This window comes from Neophocaena asiaeorientalis, unplaced genomic scaffold, assembly GCF_003031525.2.
Source record: "Neophocaena asiaeorientalis asiaeorientalis breed wild unplaced genomic scaffold, Neophocaena_asiaeorientalis_V1.1 scaffold694, whole genome shotgun sequence".
Classification (NCBI taxonomy): Eukaryota; Metazoa; Chordata; class Mammalia; order Artiodactyla; family Phocoenidae; genus Neophocaena; species Neophocaena asiaeorientalis.
The window spans coordinates 204,904-229,596 of NW_020174226.1; the positions used below are offsets into that span (position 1 = coordinate 204,904).

The following is a 24,693-nucleotide window of genomic DNA, read 5'->3' on the forward strand; positions in this document are numbered from 1 at the left end:
ATTGTAGCCTGTGTCACAGCCTCATTCGTTTTTATGGCTGAAGGATATTCCCTTGTATCCATTCACCAGTGGACGGACGTTTGGGTTGTTTCCACCTCTTGGCTATCGTGAGTAATGCTGCCAGGATTCCTGTACAAGTTTTTGTGAGGACAGAGATTTTCAGTTCTATTGGGGCAGAATTGCTGGGTCCTATGGTAACTCTACGTTTAACTTTTTGAGGGACCGCTGGAATGTTTTCCAAAGCGGCAGCCCCATTTTACATTCCTGCCGGCTGTGTGTGAGGGTTCAACCTTACACATCACCGTCATGATTGTTGAAGATTCTAATAATAACAATCAAAGAACAGCAGGTGCTGCAGGGGGAGCATTTATTTCAAGCCACAGATGGGACACACACTCCAAGGGCTCCCGGGTGCCTGGAGGGGGGTGGGGGGGCAGTGCCCAGATCCTCACTTCCAGCGGCCTCCGACGCGGCCCTTCCCGGCCCCCTTCCGGCTGTATGAGAAGGAGGGGTGTCAGAAAGGAAGGCCTCCCTGACCCACCTCTGAGATGGGTCCCTGTCCTCAATTCAGAGAGTCCATCCCCCCAAATCCCCGCCCTCCCCGCCAGAGGAAGAGGCCGGCAAGTGCCTTCTCATTGGGTTCACTGCCTGGAGTGGCGTGATTAGGGGTCACAGGCCCACAGGCGGGCAGGAGTTGATGTCAGTGGGTGAGCTCAGCATGTTCATATGGGCACTGATAAATATTTATGGGCACAGGGATGGGGGAAGGAAAGGGTGAGTGACTGAGAGAGGGTCGGGGAGGCTGGGGTGAAAGAGACAGAAAGATGGAAAATGAGATGGAGAGAGAAGATGAACAGAAGGCAGAGGGGAGGGAGGGAGGGAAGGAGACACAGGGGAGACAGAACAAGAAACAGAGGAAAAGCCGGGCTTCTCAACCTCAGCACCAGCGACATTCGGGGGCCGGATCATTCTGTGGTGAGGGCTGTCCTGTGCGTTGTAGGACGTGGAACAGCAGCCCTGGGCTCCACCCACCAGGTGCCAGTAGCATCCCCCTCCCCAGACAGGTTCGAAACATCCCCCGATATCCCCGGGGTCGGGGGCAAGGTCACCCCCGCCCTGAGAAACAGTGATTTAGAGGGACCTAGAAACAGGGATTGAGACCCCAGAAGAGAGCTGGAGGGTGGAGAGGAAAGGACACATTATGAGACCGTCCCAGAGAAAGAGGGATAAAGACAGAGCCCCCAAGAAGGGGTGGAGAACTGAAACTCAGAGTAAGGGACAGCCAGAGGAAAGGAAATAGAGGTCCCAAGAGTCAGATGGAGGGTGTGGGGCTCAGGGCCGGGTTCACACTTACAACTTCTGGGCGTGGCTGATGCGATTGTACAGAACATTGATCTGCAGAGACAGGGGGGAGATTCCGGCACAGCCGGACGGACAGGCCGCTCACCCCCTACCCAGCCCCAGCCCAGCCCCCACCCGGCCATCCCCAGCCCAGCCTGGCCTCCAGCGGAGATGGGTCTCACCTCATACTTCTGCTGCTTCATCTTCTCCATCAGGTCAAACTTCTCAGACTCCAACTGGTGGATCCAGTCCGACAGTTCCTGGGCCTTCTCCCTGGCAGGGCAGAAGGGCTGTCATGGAAGGGAGCCAGGCCAGGCCATGAGCCCAAAGAGGTTGAGGGAACTGTTCAAAGCCACACAGCGAGTCTCTGAGTTCGACATTATTGGTGCCATTTTGTTAATATTTGAGGCCACGATATTCAAAGTGAATTGCAGCAAGGGGGTTTTAAAATCTCTGCCCACTTCTCCATATCCAAAACAGAGAGCTCACGTTTCTCTAAGGGAGGACGAGCATGGTTAAGGGCCTAGGCCCTGGAGTCAGAAAGCCTTGGTTCAAATACCAGCTATGGACTACCGATTTCTTCTATGTGAGAAAACAAACCTCTATATTTTAGGCTGCTATAGTCAGATCTCAGTTATTAGAGGCCAGACTTATTCTGAACTGTTAAAAATCTACTGCCTTGAACTGTTATAGAATGAGAGAATAGGTATAAAGTACCTGGCACGTGCTAAACACTCGACAAAGCTAGTTGTTACCATTCTTTTTATTCTTACTAGCAGTCTTTGTTGTCTTTTGCCAGCTAGTGGTCTTCAAAGGCTGTCTCTTCCATGGTGTGTTTTACTTTAAAATTTTAGAGACCATCATATGACGTCTATCTAATAAATAAAACTGAGATAACTTGAGATCCTCAAAAAATATTAGTAGATCCACATTATGAGTGGATGTGTGGTGAGGGAAGGAAAGAGGAGGAAGAAGGAACTTTCACGACATGTTATTTAGTGCTAGGCCCTGTGATAATGTGACTGGGGAAGGACGGCACATCGCCAGTGCTGGGCTGGAGCCAAATCCGCGCATCCTCTCCCGACTCCGACTCCGAGTTCTCACGCTGGTAGTTTGACATCAGCATGGTGGGAGTATTTACACCGTGGAAATGAGCAAATGCTAAGATGTGGACTTTTAGGCCCTGGAGATCCACTTGTTAAACATTTACCATCACACCACTTTGTAAAAGAGTGATGAAGAGCACAGACTACCGCACCAGACTGCCTGGGTTCAAATCCCCACTCTCCCACTTGCAAGGTGTGCAACCCTGGAAAGTTTACTTAACCTCTCTGTGCCTAGGGTTGCTCTTTCTTTTTTTGTTTTTTAATGCTCCAGTTGCTTGAGGGTGTCTACCTCATAGGGTTGTAAGCCCTCCACAGGGGGCTGCTGCTGCCATACTGACCTTTCACTGCTCTGTGAGGTAGATTTTGTCATCATCGCCTCATTTTACCAGTGAGGTAAGCAAGGCTCACAGAAGGTAAACCACGTGCCTCAGATCACCCAGCTGTAAGTGGTGAAGCCGGCACTGAGCCCCTGGCAAGTGGTTTCAGATGTTGAGCTCCAGACCCCATCACTGTGCTGCCTATGAGGTGGTGGATGTTTCTGACTTTAAACTCTGTGCCTGGGCCAGATAATGTCAAGACGCAGGCGAGGGCCCTGAAGGGGAGACCCTCCCCGGCCTCCCCTCAGGTGGCTTTACCACGGGATGCAGGCTGTGCAGACAGTGAGCTGTGAAGGGCAAGATAGAGCCCCACCCAGAAGAGATGTGGCTGGAAAACTGTTGCCGGTGCATCTGGCTTTAATTCACGTAAAAGATGGGGCCCATTCGGAGTTCCCAGGGGCCATCAAAACACCATCATCTCCTAAATTTTGGTCAGATCTGTTGTCTGGCTTCCGTATTATCACCCAGACTCTACAGGTCTCGGCACCCACAAAACGTGGGGCCTATATCAGTGAAACATTCCACAGGGGAGTCTACAGGGGCGCAGAGAGGGAGAGACACTTGCCCAAAGGCACACAGCACCAGGGCTTCCGCCCACTCGGATCTGGGTCAGGCGTCCCCTTATCTGCCTGTCTCATACCCAGGCCCCTCCCACCTACCGGAGCTGTTCTTCTCCCATGTGGTCGATGTTCAGAGGCTTTTTACGCTCCGACAAGATGCGCAGTTTCATCTCACGCCCTGTCTGGCGCTTACCCCGCTTCTGTTCTGCCTGACGGTTGAAAAGGACATCGTGAACTAGGGGATGGGTCCACCGGATGGCTCCGCACATCAGGACCCAGGGGTCCAGGCCCCGAGCCCTCCTCGCTCAGACCCAGGGGTCCGGGCCCCCAGCCCCTCCTCCCTCAGACCCAGGGGTCCAGGCCCCCAGCCCCTCCTCCCTCAGACCCAGGGGTCCGGGCCCCCAACGCCTCCCCGCTCAGACCCAGGGGTCCGGGCCACCAGCCCCTCTTCCCTCAGATCCAGGGGTCCGGGTTCCCAGCCCATCCTCCCTCAGCCCAGACCCCCCAGACCCACCTCCCTCAGACCCAGGGGTCCGGGCCCCCAGCCCCTCCTCCCTCAGACCCAGGGGTCCGGGCCCCCAGCCCCTCCTCCCTCAGACCCAGGGGTCCGGGCCCCCAGCCCCTCCTCCCTCAGACCCAGGGGTCCGGGCCCCCAGCCCCTCCTCCCTCAGACCCAGGGGTCCGGGCCCCCAGCCCCTCCTCCCTCAGACCCAGGGGTCCGGGCCCCCAGCCCCTCCTCCCTCAGACCCAGGGGTCCGGGCCCCCAACCCCCTCCTCCCTCAGCCCAGACACCCAGCCCCTCCCCACTCAGACCCGGGGAACGGGCCCCCAACGCCTCGCCCCATTCAGACCCAGGGGTCCGGGCCCCCAGCCCCTTCCCCCGCAGACCCAGGAGTCCTGCCCCTATTTCCTCCCACTTCAGACTCAGGGGTCCGGGCCCCAGCCCCCTCCTCCCTCAGCCCAGAACCCCAGCCCCTCTCTCCAGAGACCCAGGGGTCCAGGCCTCAGTGCATCCCCTGTCCGACCCAGGGGTCCGGGCCCCCAGCCCCTCCTCCCACATCTTTGGGAGACCAGTCCTTTGTGTACCACACTACCCGTTTCCTGTTCAGGCCCTAGCAGGCTGAACTCACCTTGACCAGGTAACCCCCAAAATGGGCCCCCATGTTGGACAGAACCTTCTTCTTTTTGGCGTCATCCTCAGCTCGCTTCTTGGCCTCTTCCTCTTCCTTCCGCATCTTCTCCTCCTGTGGGAAGAAAGGGGTTAATTCCTGGGCCTCCCTCCAGCACCCTGGACTGAGAGGGGAGGGGGTCTGAGATGGGCACGTGGGAGGGGGCCCTCTTCTGCACTGAGTGAAGCAGGGATCAATCAGACCCAAGCATAAAACAAGGTCAATATCAGAACAGGCAAGGATGCTGACGGTCCCCTCCTCACCTTTCCAGGCCCAGCTGTGTGACCACCTGCAAGTCCTTCCTCCTCTTTGAGACTTTATATACCACCCCCAAGGAAAATATTAAACTAGTGGAGGGACGTGCTTGCTTTTTTCTGCATGCTCCAGCCTGAAATGGCCAATGGTGATCTTTGCTGTGTGACCTCAGTGCAGGCACGTACCCTCTCTGGGACTTACTCTTCCTTAGTCTCATGAGAGGAGAATGACTGTCCTCAGAGGGTCATGGAAGGTAACTTGTGATGGGAGTCGGGGGGCTTGGGGCAGTAAAGAGGCTCTTGGCCTTGAGCCTGAGGAAGAGGTTCTAGAATGCCTTCACTAAGGCATTACCACATCCAGAAAGTCTGCACTGCATGTTCCAGAATTAGTGGCTTGTCCAGACCAAAGCCCCATCCCCACTGGAGAGGCAGGTGAGATGGGCATGATGGTATTTCACTTGCCCAGGATTCCCCACCTGAATTAATTTCCTCTCGCTGCTGTAATTTGCAAACAGAGTGGCTTAAAACAATGAAAGTTTATCAGCTTGTAGTTCTGCAGGTCAAAAGTCTGAAATGGGTCTCATGAGCTAAGTCAAGGTATGGACAGGGTTGGGTCCTTCTGGAGGCATTAGGGGAGATTCACTCCCTTTGGTCTTCCGGCTTCTAGGGGCCGCCTGCATCCCTTGGCTCAGGGCCACTTCCCCCACCTTCCAAGGTCCTCCCTTGTTTACGGACCCTTGTGATAACACTGGGCTCACCCAGGAAATCCAGGAGAATCTCCTGATCTCAAGATCTTTAACTTAATCATACCTACAAAGTCCCTTTTGCCAGGCAGGTTCCCATATTCATAGTCTCTGGGAACTAGGATGTGGACTTCTTTGGGAGACCAGTCCTTTGCGTACCACACCACCCATTTCCTGTTCTTTAAAAGTGGTTTCAGGGGGCTTCCCTGGTGGCACAGTGGTTAAGAATCCACCTGCCAATGCAGGGGACACGGGTTCGAGCCCTGGTCCGGGAAGATCCCACATGTCATGAAGCAACTAAGCCCGTGCGCCACAACTACTGAGCCTGTGCTCTGGAGCCCGCGAGCCACACTTACTGAGCCTGCATGCCACAACTAGTGAAGCCCACATGTCTAGAGCCCATGCTCTGAAACAAGAGAAGCCACCGCAATGAGAAGCCCGCGCACCGCAACGAAGAGTAGCCCCCGCTCGCCGCAACTAGAGAAAACCGGCGCCAGCAGCAACGAAGACCCAACACGGCCAAAAATAAATAAATAAATAGATAGATAGATAAATAAATAAAGTGGTTTGAGGGACTTTGCTGTTGGTCCAGTGGTTAAGACTCTGTGAGGGGGCATGGGTTCGATCCCTGGTAGGGGAACTAAGATCCCACGTGTCGCGCAGCGTGGCAAAACAAAAACAAAAACAAGTGGTTTGCGTGAGCCACTCCTGATGCCAAATCAGGTCATGTTTTCAAGGGTTAAACCAATGGGAGCATTCTAGCCACTCTCTCCCAACTAGCCAGTGATTCACTCCACAGTGGACGGGTGAACAATTTGAAAACATCCCAGGATTTGTGCAGGAGACAGAGAAAAGAGGAGTTTAAGCCAGAGCTGCTGGTGGCCGTTTGCCACCCCTGCCTGGGAACCATCTGGTTTACCTGGGACTGATGGGATGCAGGATTTCCAGGGCTCAGACCAGGAAAGTACCAGGCAAACCAGGATGAGTTGCTCACCCTCCTGGACACACTGTCCACAGAAATATTGGCCAAGATGGGAAGATAAAAGCTGGGTCTTTGTGATATTATTTGAGTCCCTTGATCCAGCCATGCCTGAAGCAAGCCATGCCCTAGACCTTTTAGTTATATGAGCCAATAAAGTTCTCTTTCTGCTAAGTTCAGTTTGGGTTGGAGTTTCTGTCCCTTCCAACAGAAAGACCCTTGAATAATACAGCATGAGGACTTTTATGGGATCACAGAGAATGTCATGAGTGGAAAATTGCAGTGTCCAGCTGAGAAAGTAACATTTGGGCTCTGGGAGGAGGGGAAACACCCACCACCAGCTTAGCTTGACGCTCACGCTCCTTCTCGGTTCTGAAGCGCTGTTGCTCAGCTCTCTCCGCCCGGCGCCGCTCCTGGGGGAGACAGAAGAATGAGGGGGTGCAGGGACCACCACGCACCCCCTTTATCACTTCCCAGGGTAGGTCAAGAGTGGTGATGGGCACCAACTTGGGTACTTTCCCAAAAGTTTCAGCCTTGGGTCTGTAGTGGACGGGAACGTATCTCCCAAGGCCCAAAGGATGGAAGGAGGGAGAAGAATTTGGGGAACCCCACCTCCCTTGACTCACAATACGCTCTTTTAGTGCCACGAGCTCCTCTTCCTCTTTCTTCCGCTGTTCAAAATGCACGTCAATGAGCGTCTGCAGCTCCAGCAGATCTTTTTCCATGCGCTTCCGGTGGATGTCCTAGGGGACAGAGGGTGGGAGCACGGTCATTCCCCAGGTGGTGCCCCAAGAGGGTGCCAACCTCTCAGCACTTCTGAGAAGCATCAGGAGGGGGAGCCCTTTGCAGCAAGAATTGGTGCGGTTGGGCTTCCCTGGTGGCGCAATGGTTAAGAATCCGTCTGCCAATGCAGGGCACACATGTTTGAGCCCTAGTCTGGGAAGATACCACATGCCACAGAGCAACTAAGCCCGTGCGCCACAACTACTGAGCCTGCACTCTGGAGCCCGCGAGCCACAACTACTGAAGCCTGTGCGCCGCAACAAGAGAAGCCACCGCAATGAGAAGCCTGCGCACCGCAACGAAGAGTAGCCCCCGCTCGCTCTGCAACGAGAGAAAGCCCGCGCGGAGCAACGGAGACCCAACGCAGGCAAAAATAAATTAAAAAAAAAAAAAAAAAGAATTGGTGGGGTTGACAGCTGGGACAGACGTCTGCCATGCACTGTGTTTCCAGCAGATGGCAGCAAAGCATCGTATTCTGACACTAAACTAAGGGGCTGCCAAGACACAATTCCAAAAGAAGCGGGTAGGAAACAAACAAAAAACAGTGGCTCGGGAGGGGCACCTCTTCCTAATTTGCACCCTATAGGCTAGCAGCCCCTCCTGGGATGAGATGTCTGTTACTTACATCGAAGTCCACACGTTCCCCCTCTGGGATCTTTGGGGGGATCAGCGGAGGTACCATGGGCCGGCTGAGTGGACAGAAAAGAAACACTGAGTAGTCTGACCTCCCTGCTGAATGTAAAATTATTTTACTAATAACGTTTTATATGGATTCATGTTGAAATTCTGAGATTTTGGCTATAACAGGTTGAGTAAAATACGCTATTGGGATTGATTTGACCTGTTTGGGTTTACTTCTTAAAAGGCTGCTAGTAAAAAAAAAATTGTTTCTTAAGTTATTACATATGTGGCTTGCATTGTATTTGTATTGGGTAGTGCTGCTTTGGGGGACTGCCCTGGGCACTCCCACTTCTTGGAATTTTCTCTTCCTTTGGTTTCTTTCTTTCTTTCTTTTTTAAGCTGGAGAATTTATTTTTATTCTTGCAGTTTTATACTAGGAAGTCAACATTTTAAAATAATTCATTGTTCACAATTGATTTATAAGAAACTTTAATCCTTAAATTGTACATCAGTATCCTATGACTCCAAATCTTATTTATCACTCTCCTTCCAGTCTGAAGAAAATGATCATGTAATTTATTAACTTTCACAGACAGCACAGTCCCACTGACATAACATTTGGTTTGAAGTCCTACACTCATATGAAAATTAAGAAGAGCCAGTATCAAAAAAAAAAAAAAAGAAGAGCCAGTATCAAACTGGCCTGAAACCCGATTGTGTTCCTGGCTCAAGATAACTGTAGTCAATTTATAAGTCCACACTAAGACACAAAGATAAACTAGGGTGTGTATATCGTATAAAAAACTTTTCACAGTAGAGTAAAAATAACATTAAAATGTTACAGAATTTCAATCATATTACAGTGTTTTAATCAATTAGCTTTCAAATTGCCTGATTAATTGAATTAAATGCAAATAACTTTGTATGGGATTTTTTTTTTTATGTTTGCCCAGCATTTCAAAATGGTTATGGAATATAACTTTTAAAATGTCAAAATACGCTCTACAAATTGCACTTTTCTGCTAGGCTGGGCTAGCATCCTCCATGGCAAGATACCAGAACTATTGAATAAAATACACTTTAAAATCAATAGCTATTTTATTAATTTCCTTGAAATTATCATCATCATTACCAAAACCTTCCAGGATTTTGTAAGATTTGATTTCTTAAATACAGCTTTAAAGTTTAACTTAAGAAATGAAAAAATCCCTCATATATTTGACTCTTTATTTCCTTTTTTGGTCATTCAATGATCAAAGAGAATTTTAAACAAATTATGCTTCATCTTTCCTGGCTTAATAAAAAGCAACAATTTCTATTAACCAAATTAAGAGAGCTTTGCCCTTTGATTCATGCATGCGTGGGACACTCTTGTGATTAATGTCATTCACTCCTGTGACTTCGATTATCATCAATTACCGAGGATTCACCAACTCTGTCTCCAGCCCAGACTCTCCCAAACCCCAGACTCCAGTAAACAGATGCTTCCTCAACATTTCCTGCCTTTGCACACACCCGGCCCCAACTGAGCTCATCAACCTGTGGGTCTCTCAGTCTGTGGCCCCTTTCTACCCTATGCCCTCTGCTCCAGCTTAGGCCTTTTCCCCTTGAAAACTCACCACATCCTACAGTTCCCTGGCCATGTCATGTGCCTTTGTGCCCCCTTGCCTCTGTTTGCTCTGCCCTACAATGCCCTTCCCCTGATACACTCCACCCCTGAGACCTTCCCTCCTCCAACAAGCTTTCCCTGACACTGAAGCACACCTGTGCTTTCACGTGCCCCTGTGCTCTCAGCCAGATCGGATCCTCGGCCCCCTCTGCTCAGAACGCTTCCATGGCTCCCGGGTGTCCCAGAGAATTTCTGCATCTCATGCTCGATTGCTGCCTCCTTGCATCTCCAAGCTTTGTCCCCAGTGTCACACCCTCCAGGGTGAGCTCTCACAGTCTTCCCTGGTCTGCCTAGTTTGGTCTTTCTCATCAGAATGACCTGTGTCTGCATCTGTTCCCTGAAACGCTGGCCAAGATCCAGCTACTGGACCTTGTACACACCACTCCGCTTCATCATCTACAATCTCCCTTCTACTTCCTTCAGCTAGCAAACTCTTCCGCCCTCAGGGCTCAGCATCACCTCCCCTGGGAAGCCTTCCTTGATATTCTAGGGCACAGATAGGGCCCTCTTCTGCACTACCATTGCTGTATCTGGGTCTGTTACACCAACAGGACAGCAAGAGTCTGACTCTTGCCAAACACAGTGGGAAGTTCACCAGAAATGTTTGTGGAAAGGAGGAGTCACTGTCCTCTTCTATGTTTCCATTTCCCCACTCTCCTTCTCTGCCTTTCTTGCAGCCTATCTCTGGAGGTGGGTGATATATTTAAGAGGACAGGATTGGGAGCCCCACCCCCCAGGATCTCACCTTGGTTTGGGGCGCTCCTCTTCTGGTGGAGGGATACAAAAAGATAATTAGCAAGAGTTCGTGGGGTGGGCATGACACATCCAAAGGAGGGACCCGCCTCCAAGCCTTGGTCCCCACAAGCCCAGTTCCCTTCTCCTGCAGCTCTGGGGGAAGGGTATGGGGAGGGGGAAGAGGATAAGGGAAATCGGGGTGGCCATAAAGGAGGGAGAGGGTCACATGCATCAGATATACATTCAGAACTGGTGTGGGGGTCCCCCTCCCATTTCCCTGGGAACCCAGGTGTCCAAACCGCCAGACCACAAGGAGAAAAAACAAACAAACCCTCAGACCCTCGTTCTACATACCCAGAGCTCCTGCCCTCCATCAAGATCTAGCAGTGCAGGGAGGCCCCAAGCCCCCTCTTCACTCGGTGACCCGGGAGTTGTGTCCCCAGCCCCCTCCCCCTTGGGGACAGAGGAATACAGACTCCCACTGCTAGTTCCTTCTACAACCCACGCCCCAACCTTTGAATGTATATGAAGGAGACAAGTAACGGACAGGCGAAGATGAGGGAGGAGGGGTGCCTCTCCGCAAACATCCAACCCTTCTATAAGTATTCCTCCAGACTGGGGAAGAAGGCTTGGGTGTTGGTCCCTTTAAGAAGGAAGGGAACGGGTTAAAGCCATTGCGAGGCTGTTTCCCTTCTTGGCCACTGGAGAGCGCGAGAGCTCTCCGGGGCTTAAAGGACCGGGCCTGGGACGGGTTACGGGGACGGGTTACGGGAGCGGGGAGGGAGTCATCTTGGAGGTCAGGGCCCTGAGGACCCCCGAAATCGGCCTCAGGAAGCGAAGCAGCCGCGGTTACCTCGCTCAGCCAACGTCTCCGGCTCCTCGGGGGCTGGGGAGGGGGCGGGAGGAGAAGCTAGGATTTGGGGAGCCGGGGGAGGGGAGCAGCCATGCCCGGATGCGGGAAGGGGAGAGAGGGGAGAGAGGGGAGAGGCTGTTAAAGGAGCTGAGGCCGAGACAAAAAAAAAACAGCGCATTGGGAGATACGGTCCGGGCAGAGCCCCAAGGCTGCAGCCCCCGCCCCCTGACCACAGCTGTCCCCTTTTGTCTTATGACAAGTCCGTAGGAACCTGATCTGAGTAGGCATTAGGAGGAGGTATTTGGGAAGGGACAGTGGTCCGAAGACAATAGCTGCCCCACCCCCAGGGTCTATTTTGGGGGGATGTCGTAGAGGGTGACACCGAGGACATCTCTTGAGAAGTATTCGTGGAGGGGGGGTTCTAGGAGAATTAATCATACCCGCTGCCCTCTCCCACCCCAGGTCCCCTCCCCTTTGGCTGGTTATCTGCCCACCTGTCGCCTCCTTTCACCTTCACCCACTGCCATGGAGGGGACAGGACACAGAAGAACAGCTTCTGTCCCCAGACCTCATCCTGACCCCTAAATACTAAGACTCCCCAATCTCTGAGATCCCCAAGGCACCCAGGTTGAGAGACCCCACAAAATCCCCATACCCACAGACCCCAATTTATAAATTCTGAAAAACAGTAACTCCTCATATCTCCAGATTCTGAGACTCCAACTGTCGAGACTCCCGATTATGCGTGCCCTAAAATCTTGACCCCCTAGGTTTTGACATCCCCTAAATTCTGAAACCTCAGGACTGTGAGACCCCAAAATCTGGATGCATAAACTCAGGGGACTGATTCATGAAACCCCCAAATATGACATTACAAATTCTAATACCTCCCATCATGAGACATGAGATTCTGCGACCTCAATTCCTAAATCGTCAGATTCTGAGACACTGCCCCCCAGTTCTGACACCCAGACTGTCTGTCATCCAAGCCCAGGGACTCCCAGTTTCTGAGATTCCCTCAGACTCAGACCTCCGAGGTCCTAAGGTGTTGTATTCTGGGACCCCCAAACCCTGCACTCCCAGCTTCTGTAACCCCCAAGTCCTAATACGTTCCCTTCCATCCCCAGTTCCTCTGGGACCCTTACCTGAGGCTGCGTCCGCAGAGGTGTGAGCGGTGGGGCAGTCTTGCTGGGCAGGCTGAAGCACCCCCAGTTTATAGTGGGAGGCTCAGCCCCGCCCCAGGGGGAGAGGGAGGGGTAGAGAATTCCTTTCCTCACACTCAGAGGCTGCCCTGCCCCCACTCTGGCTCCACTTTCGGGATAGAGGCACCTCCTGGCTGTTCCAAGGCATCTCCTCCATCCCAAAAGCATTGTCCAGGAGCCCCGGGCTGGGTCAGGCCACCCTCGGGCTCCACACCTCCCAGATCACACGGCACACTGTGCTCCGAAGCCCCTTGGAGGATGCTTATGGATGAAAAGGGTACAAGGGACCCCTTCTCGCTCCATGAAGGGGTCCCTTTCTCTGTGTCTCTCTGGGCCTCCACTTCCCATACCCCGTTTCCCTGTCTCTATCTCTCCTTTGTCTCTGTGACTCTTCGTCTGTGTTTCTCTGTGTGTGTCTGTCTCAGCTTCTCCGTCTCCCCACCTCTGTCTCTGTCCATCTCTCTGTCCCCCCCTCCCCACCCCCATCCCTTTGTCTGCCACCAGGATTCCACCCTGGTGACAACAGGCGCTAAAGCGGGGAAACAGGTGTGTGAGGGGGAGGAGGAGGGGAGGGGGAGGGGGTGTGTCAGGCCCACAGGACCTCACACTCCCCACCTCCATCGGACACTGATCTTTTTTGGTAGCCCCTCCCCCTTCCCAGCCAATCCACCACCTTGAACTCTAGGGGCTTCCTCACCCCTCCGTGCCAGTGTCTGTCTCTCTCCGCATTTCTCATTCTATGCATTTCTCAGGGGTTGGCTTTGGGGCTCTCTCTGCATCTCTGTCTCTGAGTTCTTCACTCTGCCTGTCTCTGTGCCGCCAGTTTTTCACCCATTTCCACGGGTGTCTCTGCATATCTGCCTCTCTTGATGTCTGGCTATTGGTCTGTGTCTCCAGGTGTCCCTGTGCTTCTCTGTGACTCGGTTTCTGTGTCTTTAGCTCTGTGTCTGTTTTTATCTTTCTAGTTCTTGTGTGTGTGTGTGGTGTGTGGGGGGGTGTCTCTTTGTATCTGCAGTTCTCCCTCTGTGGGTCCTTATTTCTGTCTCTTCCAGGGCGAGGTCATCTCTGTCTCTCTGTGTGTATCTGTCTGTTTCCCCTTTCTGTGCACTTCTTCCCATGAATCTCCACCTGTTTTTCCTCTCCCTTTGGGTCTCTGCCTGGCTGTCTCTCCCGGGGTCGCTGACAGCCTGTCCGTGTCTCTGTGTGTCTGCCTTTGGGCCCTGGTCTCGGCACCTCTGTGCAGCTCCACGTGGAGACCCAGCTCTGCTCCTGATGTGCGCTGTGGCTTTGGGGGAGCCTGGTCCTCAGTTCTCCCGCCTCTCTCACACCTAAGCGCCCCTGGTAATAGACACACAGCCACTCCCAGCTCAGAGAGAAGCTTTATTCCTCGGGGCCATCCTCAGGGCCAGGGCCAGGGCTGTGCACAGGCCGGCTCAGCCCTCAAACTTTTTCTTGCGGCCTTCCATTCCACTGAGCGCATCGATGTTCTTGCGCCAGTCTCCTACCTCCCGGTTTTCCTGGAGGAATGGGTCAGAGGTTAGGGTGTCTTCCTGGTCTACAGGCTCTCAGATATCCTCCATTTGCCCTCCCGCCTGCTGGGCCACTCTATTCTGGATGCCCATCACACAGTCTGGTTCTGGAACACTTCTTGTCCCCTCAGAAGATCCCTTCCAATTTGCCCCACTTCCTGTCTCCCTGCTGCACTTCTTGTCTCCCTCTTGGACTTCCTGTGTCCTTCCTGCACTTCCTGTCTCCCCTCTGCATTTCCTGTGTCCCTCCTGCACTTCCTGTCTTCCTCCTGCACTTCCCGTTTCCCTCTTGGACTTCCTGTCTCCCTCCTGCACTCCTTTTCTCTCACAAACATCCTGCAGACATCATGCACTTCCTGACTCCTTGCCATTTCCATTCTCCCTAATGCACTTCCTGTCTTCTGCTTCTACATTCTGTCTTCCTCTTGCATTTCCTGTGCCCCTCCTGTACTTCCTGTGGAAGACCCTTACCAGATACTTCTCCCCACAACTCCAACTGCCACCTGCCCTCAGGCTAGTCCCTAGAATTGCTCACACACACACACCTTCTCCCCTAAGCACCCCCTTTCCTGGACCTGTAACCACACTCACCTTCTCCGTGTCCTCCTTCTTCACCTGCTTGAGGTGGGCCCGCAGGTCTAAGGACTCCTTAGCCCTGGTCCCCAGAAGTGCCTGCATCATGGCATCCGCAGAGATCCGCACTCTACGCAGAGTGGGCCGCTTAAACTTGCCCCGAAGGTCAAAGATCTTCTGGGTCAGATCTGCGATCTGGTAGCAGCCATAAACAGAGGTGGAGACCCCTCCTTCCACTTCCTCCTTGCCTCACTCTTCCACCCTGCACTTCCCTCCTATCCCGATCCAGGTTCTACCTAGCTTAGGCTCCTACCACCTTCGAGACAAAATCCAAGCTCCCCATCCTGAAATTGGAACCTGATCTGCCCCAGCCTCATCTCTGAAAACTACTGACACATCCCAGTCCAGCTACATGCATCTCACAGTTCCCTGGCCCACACCTGAACTCACTTACCAACACTTGAGGCTCCAGCCACACATTTTCACAAACATATTTTCCGCTTTCCCACCTCTTGGGTTTTGCATGTGCTGTTCCCTCTGCCTAGAACAGCATTCCCTGACCGTATTGTACACATCCTTCTGCCCTCTCCCTGCCAGGCTCACAGAGTTGTCCTGGGTCTCCTGGTGTCTGCAACCATAAGCAGCTGCAAGGGTCCAGGCTGAGACCAGAGCCCCAGGCATCACCTCCTATCCTGAAGCGACCCAGACGGCCTAGTGTCTCCCACCTCTGTGATGTTCTTAGTGACTTTCACCTCCACGTCGTATCTCTCCTCATCCACCTTGTCCACGCGGGCGTGGAGCTGTCGGCACAAGTCCTGGTGGAGGAATGCAGTGTGCGTGGTGGGGGGAAGGCTGGGGTTCTGGACTCCTGGGGTCTGAGGGAGGAGGAGCTGGGGACCTGGACAGCTGGTCCTGGAGGATTAGACTGAAGCCAGACCCTGGGGGACTGCGAACAAAGCAGAACTCCAGAGCCAGGTGTTCTGAGAATCTGGACTGGAGTGGGCTGGAGGAACCGACCTCTGGGTTTTGAGATTGTAGGCAGCTGCAGGCCACATTTCTGAACTCCTGAGGGTAAGAATTGGGAGATTGGACCCGAAGGTCCTGAGCAGAAAGGGGGCATAGTAACTGTACCCCTGAGTCCTAAGGGATGCAAGACCGAACAGTAGGAACCTCGGATGCCGGGCTAGGCAGGAGTCCCTGATTGGAGCCGGTACCTGCAGATCCGCGAAGCCCAGCCCGGCCAGCTCCAGAGGCTGGCACCGCGTGCTCAGAACACGCCCCTTCTCTCCTCGCCGCTCCTCTGCTTCCCGCTCCAGCTCCTGTTTCGCAATCTGCAGCATCAGGGTCTGGGGAGGGCACGACGGGTATGGCAGCACAGGTATGGGGATGAGGACAGAGCGGGATAGCCACCCCCGCCGGGCCCCACCCTCTAATCCCAGGCCTGCTTCCAGAGACCTGAACCCCCCAAGGTTGATGTCCATCATTCCAAAAAAAAGGCGCTCTCCCCAGGCGCATCGCACCTTCAGCTGCAGTTTTCTCGAGGCGGAGATCTTAGACTTTTTCTGCCGGGGTGAGACAGAGCAAGGAAGGATGAGCGAGGAGGATCCGAAGGAGGACGCCGGGAGGAGCTTCAGAACCCGCCCCCTCAAGCCAGGTCCAGATTTAGTCCCGCCTCCAACTCCAGCCTTCAGTCTACGGGAAGCCACGCCCCTCATTCCCATCCACCAATGTGCTGTCTCTGGCTACGCACCTCCCCCCACCATCTCTAAGCAATCTCAGTTCCCACGGGCAGCGGGACTCCGCCCATAGGCAAGCTCTCACCAAACAGAGCCCAGCCCTCTGATAAACTCCGCCCCTGAAGCGCCTCATCCGCTTGGGCTCCGCCCACGACCAAAGTCCGGTAAAGGCCCTGGCTCCGCCTCTCCCCCCCCAGCCGCGGGTAACCTAAGAATCCGAATCCAGATCCTGCGAAGTCCCGCCCAGCTCCGCCCACCGCGCTGGCCCCGCCCTCACCTTGGCGTGCGGCTCCGTGGCGTAGGCGCGGTAGTTGGCTGAGGAGCGGCGTCGTACAGGGGGTGGCGCGGGAGGCGGGTTCTCCGCCTGGGATTTGGGGAACGGAGCTGAGTCATCACAGGGACCCCCCTCCCCAGCCCCTCTCCATGCAGTCTTCCAGGGCTGCAGCCTCTTGCCCCAGAGCCCTCCCGGCAGCGCCCTCCCCGGCCAGGCGGGTCCAGCCCACGCCGACTCTCACCGCATCGCCGCTCCTGGAGGGAGAGAAACCAGGAAAAGGGGATTAATGGTAGGCCTGGGTCCTGTCCACGCCGTGTCCTAAGGGACCCCAGAGGCCCCTCTGACCGACAGGTCCGGCCCGCCAGCTGCCGCTTCTCGGCTCCTATGGGTCGGATTCCCAGACTCTTACCTCATTCCGATGCCCAGGAGTCCTGTCCCTACCTCCCTTCTCAGGCCTGGAGTCCAACCTCGCAGCTCTCACCCCTCACAGGAACCCGAGGGATCACCCCCCTATCCGCCACTGCCTCGGTTCTCAGGAGTCCCGGTTACCAATTACTCACCGGTCCGCCATGCTGAATCTCAAGCCAGGGGTTGTGGAAGGCAGAGCAGGGGACAAGGGGCTCTTGGAGGGTCAGTGAGGGGGCGTCCGGAGTGACCTTGAAGGCCCCTGGGGCTTCTGTCTCGTCCGGTCTGCACAAGCCTCACTGAGGACACTGAGATAAAGGGCGAGGACAGAGACTAAATATATTGCTGCCCCCTCCCCTCCCTGCCCCAGGATTCGAGATAACGGGGCGCGTGAGGGCTGGGGCGGGCCATGCTCCAGCTGGATCACCCCTCCATCTTGGCGGCCTGGGAATCCAGCCCCTCCCTCCTCCCACCTAGGACTCCAGACCCCCAACCTCTCCATCCTCAGACCCCGATGGGTGTCCAGGCCCCCAAAACCCTCCTCCTTCTGACACAGGAGTCCAGGCCCCCAGCCCCTCTTCCCTCTGACACAAGAGTTCGGACCCCAACGTCCTCCTTCCTCAGACCCAGGAGTCTAGGCCCCGCCCCCTCACTAAATTGTAATTCTCCTTGAGGGCTAGAACTTTTTTTTACCATGTTATGGTCAGTTTCAGTGCCCCAAACCTGTTAGCCAATCCATAAGTTTTGCTGATTTATTTGAGAATCCAGGTGTGGGGTGCCCAGGCTCTCAGCAGGCAGCACGGAGAAATTCACCCCTAGCCCTCTTGGGAACCCAGAAATCTGGTCTCGAGTCTCTTCTCTTGAACACTCCTGCCCCTCCCCTCTCCCAGCCCTTGGAGACAGACTGAGGGCAGGAAAGACACACGGACACACGGAGAAGAGGATCTGGCTCTCTTTACTTGGACCACCCTAGTGTTGACCAGCCTGTGAGAGGAGACACCCCCAGCCCCTAGTTAGGAATGGGATGCCTGGGGATGAGGGGACCACGCAGAGCGCCTGAGCCCCAGGGCCGGATCTCCAGGCTGGTTTTAGAGTCTTGGGAGTGGAATGTAGAACTCAAGAGAACAATCTAGAATTCTAGGAATAAAATATAGAATCCCAGGAATGGAATCTGAAATTCTAGCGACACCTCTGGCGCTGAGAATGCTGGGAGTATAATTGAGTATTCTAGAGGCGCGTTCTGATTCTAGGACCCGACTTTAGAAGTTAGGGATTGGGGAGTTGGTCTCCGGAGATACAGTCAGACTCTCTGGTTTGGGGGTCTGACTCCCTGTGGGTGGAACCAAAGCCTCCAACAGTGAAGCCTGAGACTCTGAGGGCCGTTTGAGGGGTTCAGAGGGTGGGATCCCGCCTTCAAGGGGCTGGGTCAGGTCCTCGGGGGAAGGGTTGGTTGCCTCAAGGGGCGGGGCCAGGACTTCAGGGGGCGGAGTCCCAGATCCCACAGCTGGGTCCTTGTGGCTGGGAGCAGAGTCTCCGGCCTTGTAGAAGCGCGCGAAGGTCTGCGAGCGCCTGGCCCCCGGCTGTGGGGCGAATCCAGCCGCCTGTGCTAGCTCCCCGACCCGGGTGGAGAAGCCCTGCAGCTGCTCCTGCCGCAGGTCCACTAGGAACCTGGAACCAGGGAGCAGCGTGTTAGGGGACCTGGCTTTCCGCCCCCAGCCTGGACGTTCCCCGCCCTGCTCTCTGCTGGCTCACTGGGCTAATTCTACAATGAGGCGTCCTCCGGGGGCCACGCAGGCACCGAGCTCAGGGCTGAGAAGATGGACCATCCTGCAGAGAGAAAAAGGGGAGGGCTGAGGCTCAGACTTTTAGGTCCTGAGGGAAGAGGCGGGCTGGGGACCTAGACACTGATTAAGGAGGGTCTGGAGACTTGGATTCCTGGGTCTGAGGGAGGAGGGGTTGGGGGAGGAAAATCTGGGAACCTCCCAGGCCCTCTTACCCACAAGCCACGTAGAGAAGCTGGAACCGTCCCTTGTAGCAGCTCTTGTGGTGGAGGGTCTGGGCAGAACCGAGGGACAGGAAGTGGACAGTGAAGGATTCCGGGACAGAGGCTGCTGGGGAAGGGAAGACTGGCAGGGTTAGGCAAACAGACAAAACTTGGAGATGACTCGCCTTGTCCGTCTTCAAGCCCTTTCTCATCCTTCCTCTTAGGCAGATTCCTGGAAAATTCTGGGAGGATTGGCCTGGCACACAGAGACCCATTTTACAGACCAGGCAACTGAGATTCAAGAGAAGAAAAGAGAGTGGTTGGCCCATGGCCACACAAGACATCCATTCACCCGGGAGGGCCAAGTTAGGGGATGGGTGGAAGGAGGCGCGACCAGATTTGGGGGGGAGGGCTCTCCAGCGTTAAGCTGGGACCCAGCTTAACCTTGTTAAAATGTTCTCAGCCTCTTGGACTTCTGCAGGTAGTATGAGAATTCTACTGCTGGAATTCAGAATGCTAAGGATGGTGTCAGGATTTAGCAAAGGGAGAGAAGCTCAAAGAGAAGAGAGAAAAATAGACCGGATGTCGGGAAGGGGAGGTCACTTGTCCAGGCATTAGATACCATACCAGTCCACGTTTGGACTTGAAACACCAGGAGCCTGAAGCCCGGGACGGGGGTCCGGGTCCCATTCTCTCCCAGACATGATCACCCGAGCCCCAATTCCCATCTCAAGGAAGAAGGCTGAGTCCGTCGCTTACCAGGCTCCGGGCTTCCATCCGCGCCGCCTTGCACCTGCGCGGGGTCTCCCTGGGTGGCTCTCGGGCGCCCCCAGGCGGCCATCTCTCGGAACAGCTCCGTCACGTTGTGCTGCGTGATCTCGCCCGCGGTCTTTGGGGGTCAAAGGGCGTGGCCGGATGCGGGGCTAGGACCGCGGGGCCGGAATGGCAGGGGAGGGGCTTAGAGTACGCCATCCCCACACTCCCCCACACCCAGAGCTAGCATCTGGCGGGCAAGCTTACACTTCCATACTGGCCCTAGGAAGTAGAGAGGGGGCGCATAGGGGGCGGGGCCTCGCGAACTCGCCTCCAGACCCAGCACCTCCAGCCTCAAACCTTGATAGGCTGACCGTTGCTGGTCTTCAGGAGGGTCTCGTCGTCCGCTTCGATGCCGAAGGCCACGAAGGGCCCCGTGACGATGTCCCCCCAGTACCCGCGCGCTGCTACACGCTCCCCGCGCTGGGAAATCAGGGAGAGAGGAGACGGGTGAGGTCGATGTTGGGGACTCCGACTCCTGGGCCCCCGAAAAGAAGAAGCAGCCAGGGCAGGGAGTGGACTCGCACGTGGCTCAGGAGGCGACCGGACGCCAGGGTCCGGTTGGGCACGTGATAAGCGCTGGCGTCTCTGAGTTCAAAGGCGACCCCTGTGTCCCTCCAGCGCCGGAACTCACTGGTGTGGATGACTCGGGCCTGGAGTGGGGGGATGCAAGAAAAGAGGCCTCAGTGAATCTGGTATATGGATCCCAGGATCTCCTCCCAAAGACCCAGCACTGAGGGCCTCTGGCACCCTTTTCCTTCAGACCCAGGATTCGGGGCCCCCAACCGCTGCTTCCTCAAGCCCCAGCCCCTCCTCCTACACACCCAGGACTGGAGACCCCAGGCCCCTCCTCCCAGCCCTCACCCCGCGATCGTGCAGCTTCATGTGCAGGTCCCAGTCGCTGACACCGCGCCGGGCGTCGTACCGGGAGCCCAGGTAGTGGCGCAGCCTCGAGTCCCACAGGCGGCTCATGGGGAAAGCCTCGGGCCCCTTCTCCCCTCCGGCCCAGAAACGAAACACGGCCTCCAGGGCGTCGCGCTCGCGGAACTGCACGACCAGGCCCGCGTGGAGAGAGAACGAGGGAGAGGCGTCTGCAGGGACCGCAGCTTCTCTTACCTGATCCTCCCTTTCCTCCCAGGGCGTGGGAACGATTCTCTTTTTTCTCAGATGAAGAAACTGAGGCTCCGCGAGTAGAAGCCACCCCCAGGGCCATATCCCACTGTGGGAGCCGGGGAGCCCTCAGCTCTATCCATCAACGCAAACCCTTTTGGACTGCTTATCCCCATTCTTCCCACCGCCACCCGGATCCACGCCGGCGACGGCCGCAGGCCGGGCGGCGGCACCTTGAGGGCGCCCAGGCTGAGCCAGGGCAGCTGCTCCGCCAGGCGATCGGGCTCCGGGACGAGGCGAGCCAGGCGGCCGGCCTGGGTGCGCACGAAGGCGGCCACAGAGGGGCGCAGTAGCGCGTTCCCCCACACCTCCAGGAAGGTCTCGCTCCTCTCTGCGGGGAGCGGGGAGAAAATTAGAGGAGGGGGCAGAGGAGTGAGCCCAGAAATGAGACCCGTGTGGATGACGCATACCCACTTTATAGTGATCTTCTTATTCCATAGTCGTGTAATCAGCACAACGGACCCAGGCAAACTCCCTACCCACCCGAATAGCTAGAACACGAAGAATAACTTACACCCCACCTAGGTCTCCTCGCCTATTCCTTCCCACCCCCTGCAGGTAACCCCAATCCTGAATTTCATGTTTGTTTCCCTTGCCTTAAAAATGGAAACGTTTTATATAGATATAGATGGAGATGAAGATTTATGTGTGTTAAAGTGTTGAATATTTTCATTTTAGTTAATCTTATAAAAGGGACTTCCCTGGTGGCGCAGTGAATAAGACTCCGGCGCTCCCAATGCAGGCGGCCCGGGTTCGATCCCTGGTCAGAGAACTAGATCCTACATGCATGCTGCAACTAAGAGTTCGCCTGCCGCAACTAAGGTCACACAGCAAACAGAGTCAGAATTTGAATACAGCCTGCCTGAGTCTACACTCTGCTCTAGGCACTAAACTGAAGTTTTTGTTACTGGGAAATAATCATTTCCCACCCAAATCCTCCTTCTCCCCCTCCTCCTTATAATCTCACTTCCAAGGCCGCTTCCTCCACGCAGATTCCCTGGGGTGCACACCTCTAACTAAGGGAGACTCAGGACTCAGGCTCAGCTCAGCCAAACCCTCCCACATCTGGGGGACTCACTACCTCTCAGGAAGCCCTTTGATCTCTTTTGGGCTTCTCCCTCGCTAAGAGGTTTTGAATACTTACACTGTGTCATGCACAGTTCTGAGAGTTTTATGTGGCTTTTCTCCTGGAATTCCCTAAATGATTCTAGGAAGTATTATCTTTTATCCCCATTTCAAAGGTGGGAAAAGCTGAGGCTCTAAGGCTACCAAACAAGTGAGCAAGTGATGAAATAGGGAACAATGTCCAAAATGTTTAACCGCACCCTTGAAATGCCAGAATTCCTGCAGGGAGGGGGAAGGAGCTGGGGGCCAGATTGCCGGGTATTTGCTGACCTTGCAACCCCATCTTCTCAGGATCCTCCAGGGCTAGGCTGAAAATCAGCATGTGTCGGGCTACAGCTTCCATATTATTCTCCAGCACATAAAACTGGAAGGATGAACAGGGAAAAATGATTGTGAGACCTGTGTTCCTGGCCCCTAGGAAACCCTGGAGTGGGAAACCTCAGCCCCCTTCTTCCACAGGACCCAGGAGACCTGTACACCAGCCCCACTCCTTTAAACACAGGAGTGTGGGCACTCAGAACCCTCCTCCCCATCACTACTCAGGAGACTTGATCCTTAGGCTCTTCCTCTCACTTCAACCCAGGAGTCCCCAACACCAGCCCCTTCCCTCCTCAGGACCTAGGAGTCTGGGTCCCCAGCTCCCTCCTCCCTCAAGGACTCAGGAATCCGCGCTCTTATCTTCATCCTCCTCCTTCCAGGACCCCATAATCCCAGCTTACACGGAACCTCCTTCGAGGCCAGAGAGCCGCCCGGGTCAGGGTCCGTAGCAGGTGTCGCCCATCCACGGAGCCCAACAGCAGCACATTTAGCTCGGGGGTCCCGTGCTCTGTATCGGCCTGTGAGTCTGGGTCCACAGGAGGACCTGACAAGACGACAGCAGGCTGGGGTTTGTGGCCTGGAGAACGCCCCCTGCAGCCACCCCCAGCACGATGAACTACAACTCCCAGCAGGACTTGCACCCCTGGCCTTGTTTTTTTGTTTTTTTGGGTTTTTTCGCGGTACGCGGGCCTCTCACTGTTGTGGCCTCTCCCGTTGCGGAGCACAGGCTCCGGACGCGCAGGCTCAGCGGCCATGGCTCACGGGACCAGCCGCTCCGCGGCATGTGGTATCCTCCCGGACCGGGGCACGAACTCGTGTGCCCTGAATCGGCAGGCGGACTCTCAACCACTGCGCCACGAGGAAAGCCCAGGCCTTGGTTTTAAAAGGAGCTGTGCCTCTAAGCATTCTGGGACTCGTAGTTCGCAGAGGTATCTAGGCTGTCCACTGGAGGGCGCCCCCCCGCCCTTGGAGCCTCAGAGAACGTTAGCGCCAGAACGTTAGTGTCTGCCAGGCTGTGAAAGCAGCCGCTGTGTCGGATGATTTGTGGTCCCGTGTGGGCGACTCACTCTCAGCCTGCAGGTCAACCGCCGGGGACAGGCCCCACCAGGACACAGAGCCGAAGCCAGTGCCCGAGCCCGCTGGTGTGGTCATCTCCCTGCGGGACAAACAACCCGGGAATCCCCAAATATCGTGTCTGCATTGCCCACCCATTCCCTTCTCACCTCCGCTGACTTCTCGCCCCTTTCACACCCCCCTCACCTTTATCCTTCTAAATAACCCGAGACGTCCCCTCCCTCCCCTCTCGGTGCGGCGCTGGGATCCGAAGGCCCCTACACAACTGCTGCCCATAGTCCCCGCCCTTTTCAATCAGTCGGCCAATAGGAGTGTGCGGGCTGGCACCACCGCCCTCAACTGACCAATGAGAGCGAGGGAGACCTGCCCGTTGCAAACTTTTAGCCAATGGGAGCGCTAAGGGTTTGTGGGAGCGGTGGGCGAGAGGACGCGGTTGTCATGACGACGGCGCTGAAGGGGAAGGGGCAGGGCCGGAAGAGGCTGGGGCGGAGCTGGGGGCGATCCAAATTTCTGGAAGCTGGAGGCCTGGGCCGATTCAGATTTAGACAGAACGGAACAGAATCTTGATCAACCCAAATTAAACTGAGGTGGCTTAGACCATAAACTATAGACCTCTGTGGCCCCATTTCCCCTCACACCCTGGCTGTATCACACAGGGCTTCTCTCCAGGTGAGAAAAACACAGCGAAGTACTGAGGCCAGCTAGCACTGGCTTCGGTTGCTACATTTTCAAGAATTTTGTGACCTGGTTTAAAACACAATCATTACTAAAAATTAAACTTTTTACTAAAAATTAAATTCCAATAAACTACATTAAAATAAAAGTAATCATACTCAAAACTCATCACTTCCTACTTTATTATATTTTACAATTATTGATGGTCTTAAGGTTATTTACAGCTGTTGTACCTGTAAGAAGGCAATGCTATTTTCATGCAATAGTTTAAAAAATGAAGTTGGCAAACTAGGACCATGGGCTGTCTATTTTTGTAAATAAAGTTTTATTAGAACAAGGGCCAGGATTAGGATAAGGCAGAGTGGTCCAAGGGAAGGGTCAGATCCTGTCTTTAAATTAAAAAAAAAATATTGCATTAAAATACTTTCTATCTTGATTACTGGGTGTGTTGGTTTTGGTGACTTTGTTTTTGTTTTGGCTTTGCCTTAAATTTTGGGACCCTTGTTCTACTCTGGGAAATACTATAGGATGGTGTGGTAGTAGGCATCTCTTCTCAACTCTATATTCAGACTTCACATTGGTGGCTTGAAATCAGCCACAGTGACAGTATTTACACCCCCTACGG

At 54.7% G+C, this 24,693-nt stretch overlaps 3 protein-coding genes across 6 annotated transcripts; all 3 read right to left on the reverse strand.

Moving 5' to 3' along the window:
* Positions 1–345: 345 nt before the first annotated feature.
* TNNT1 (troponin T1, slow skeletal type) lies at positions 346–10,365 on the reverse strand. Its single transcript, XM_024755163.1, has 9 exons — positions 10,348–10,365; positions 7,938–8,001; positions 7,156–7,272; positions 6,865–6,942; positions 4,515–4,628; positions 3,484–3,593; positions 1,524–1,614; positions 1,355–1,395; positions 346–494 (listed from the first exon to the last, which is right to left on the reverse strand). The coding sequence occupies exons 2-9, from the start codon at positions 7,992–7,994 to the stop codon at positions 449–451; spliced, it is 654 nt and encodes a 217-aa protein (XP_024610931.1). The 5' UTR covers positions 7,995–8,001; positions 10,348–10,365; the 3' UTR covers positions 346–448.
* A 3,387-nt stretch (positions 10,366–13,752) lies between these two features.
* TNNI3 (troponin I3, cardiac type) lies at positions 13,753–17,708 on the reverse strand. 4 transcript variants are annotated; one of them, XM_024755167.1, is made up of 9 exons: positions 17,633–17,708; positions 17,065–17,217; positions 16,746–16,758; positions 16,508–16,594; positions 16,015–16,056; positions 15,709–15,840; positions 15,220–15,309; positions 14,513–14,689; positions 13,753–13,909 (listed from the first exon to the last, which is right to left on the reverse strand). In XM_024755167.1, the coding sequence occupies exons 2-9, from the start codon at positions 17,073–17,075 to the stop codon at positions 13,826–13,828; spliced, it is 636 nt and encodes a 211-aa protein (XP_024610935.1). In that variant the 5' UTR covers positions 17,076–17,217; positions 17,633–17,708; the 3' UTR covers positions 13,753–13,825. The 4 variants fall into 4 exon arrangements, with proteins under 4 accessions (XP_024610935.1, XP_024610934.1, XP_024610936.1 ...); XM_024755166.1 differs by lacking the exon at positions 17,633–17,708 and adding an exon at positions 17,404–17,606; XM_024755168.1 differs by lacking the exon at positions 17,633–17,708 and adding an exon at positions 17,404–17,611 and having other exon boundaries at positions 13,760–13,909; positions 15,247–15,309.
* A 137-nt stretch (positions 17,709–17,845) lies between these two features.
* DNAAF3 (dynein axonemal assembly factor 3) lies at positions 17,846–23,636 on the reverse strand. Its single transcript, XM_024755175.1, has 12 exons — positions 23,580–23,636; positions 23,387–23,475; positions 22,721–22,863; positions 22,272–22,365; positions 21,050–21,207; positions 20,571–20,753; positions 20,234–20,359; positions 20,007–20,129; positions 19,653–19,782; positions 18,906–19,020; positions 18,662–18,736; positions 17,846–18,577 (listed from the first exon to the last, which is right to left on the reverse strand). Exons 2-12 carry the CDS (start codon positions 23,469–23,471, stop codon positions 18,169–18,171), a joined length of 1,641 nt encoding a protein of 546 aa, XP_024610943.1. The 5' UTR covers positions 23,472–23,475; positions 23,580–23,636; the 3' UTR covers positions 17,846–18,168.
* Between the last annotated feature and the right edge of the window lie 1,057 nt (positions 23,637–24,693).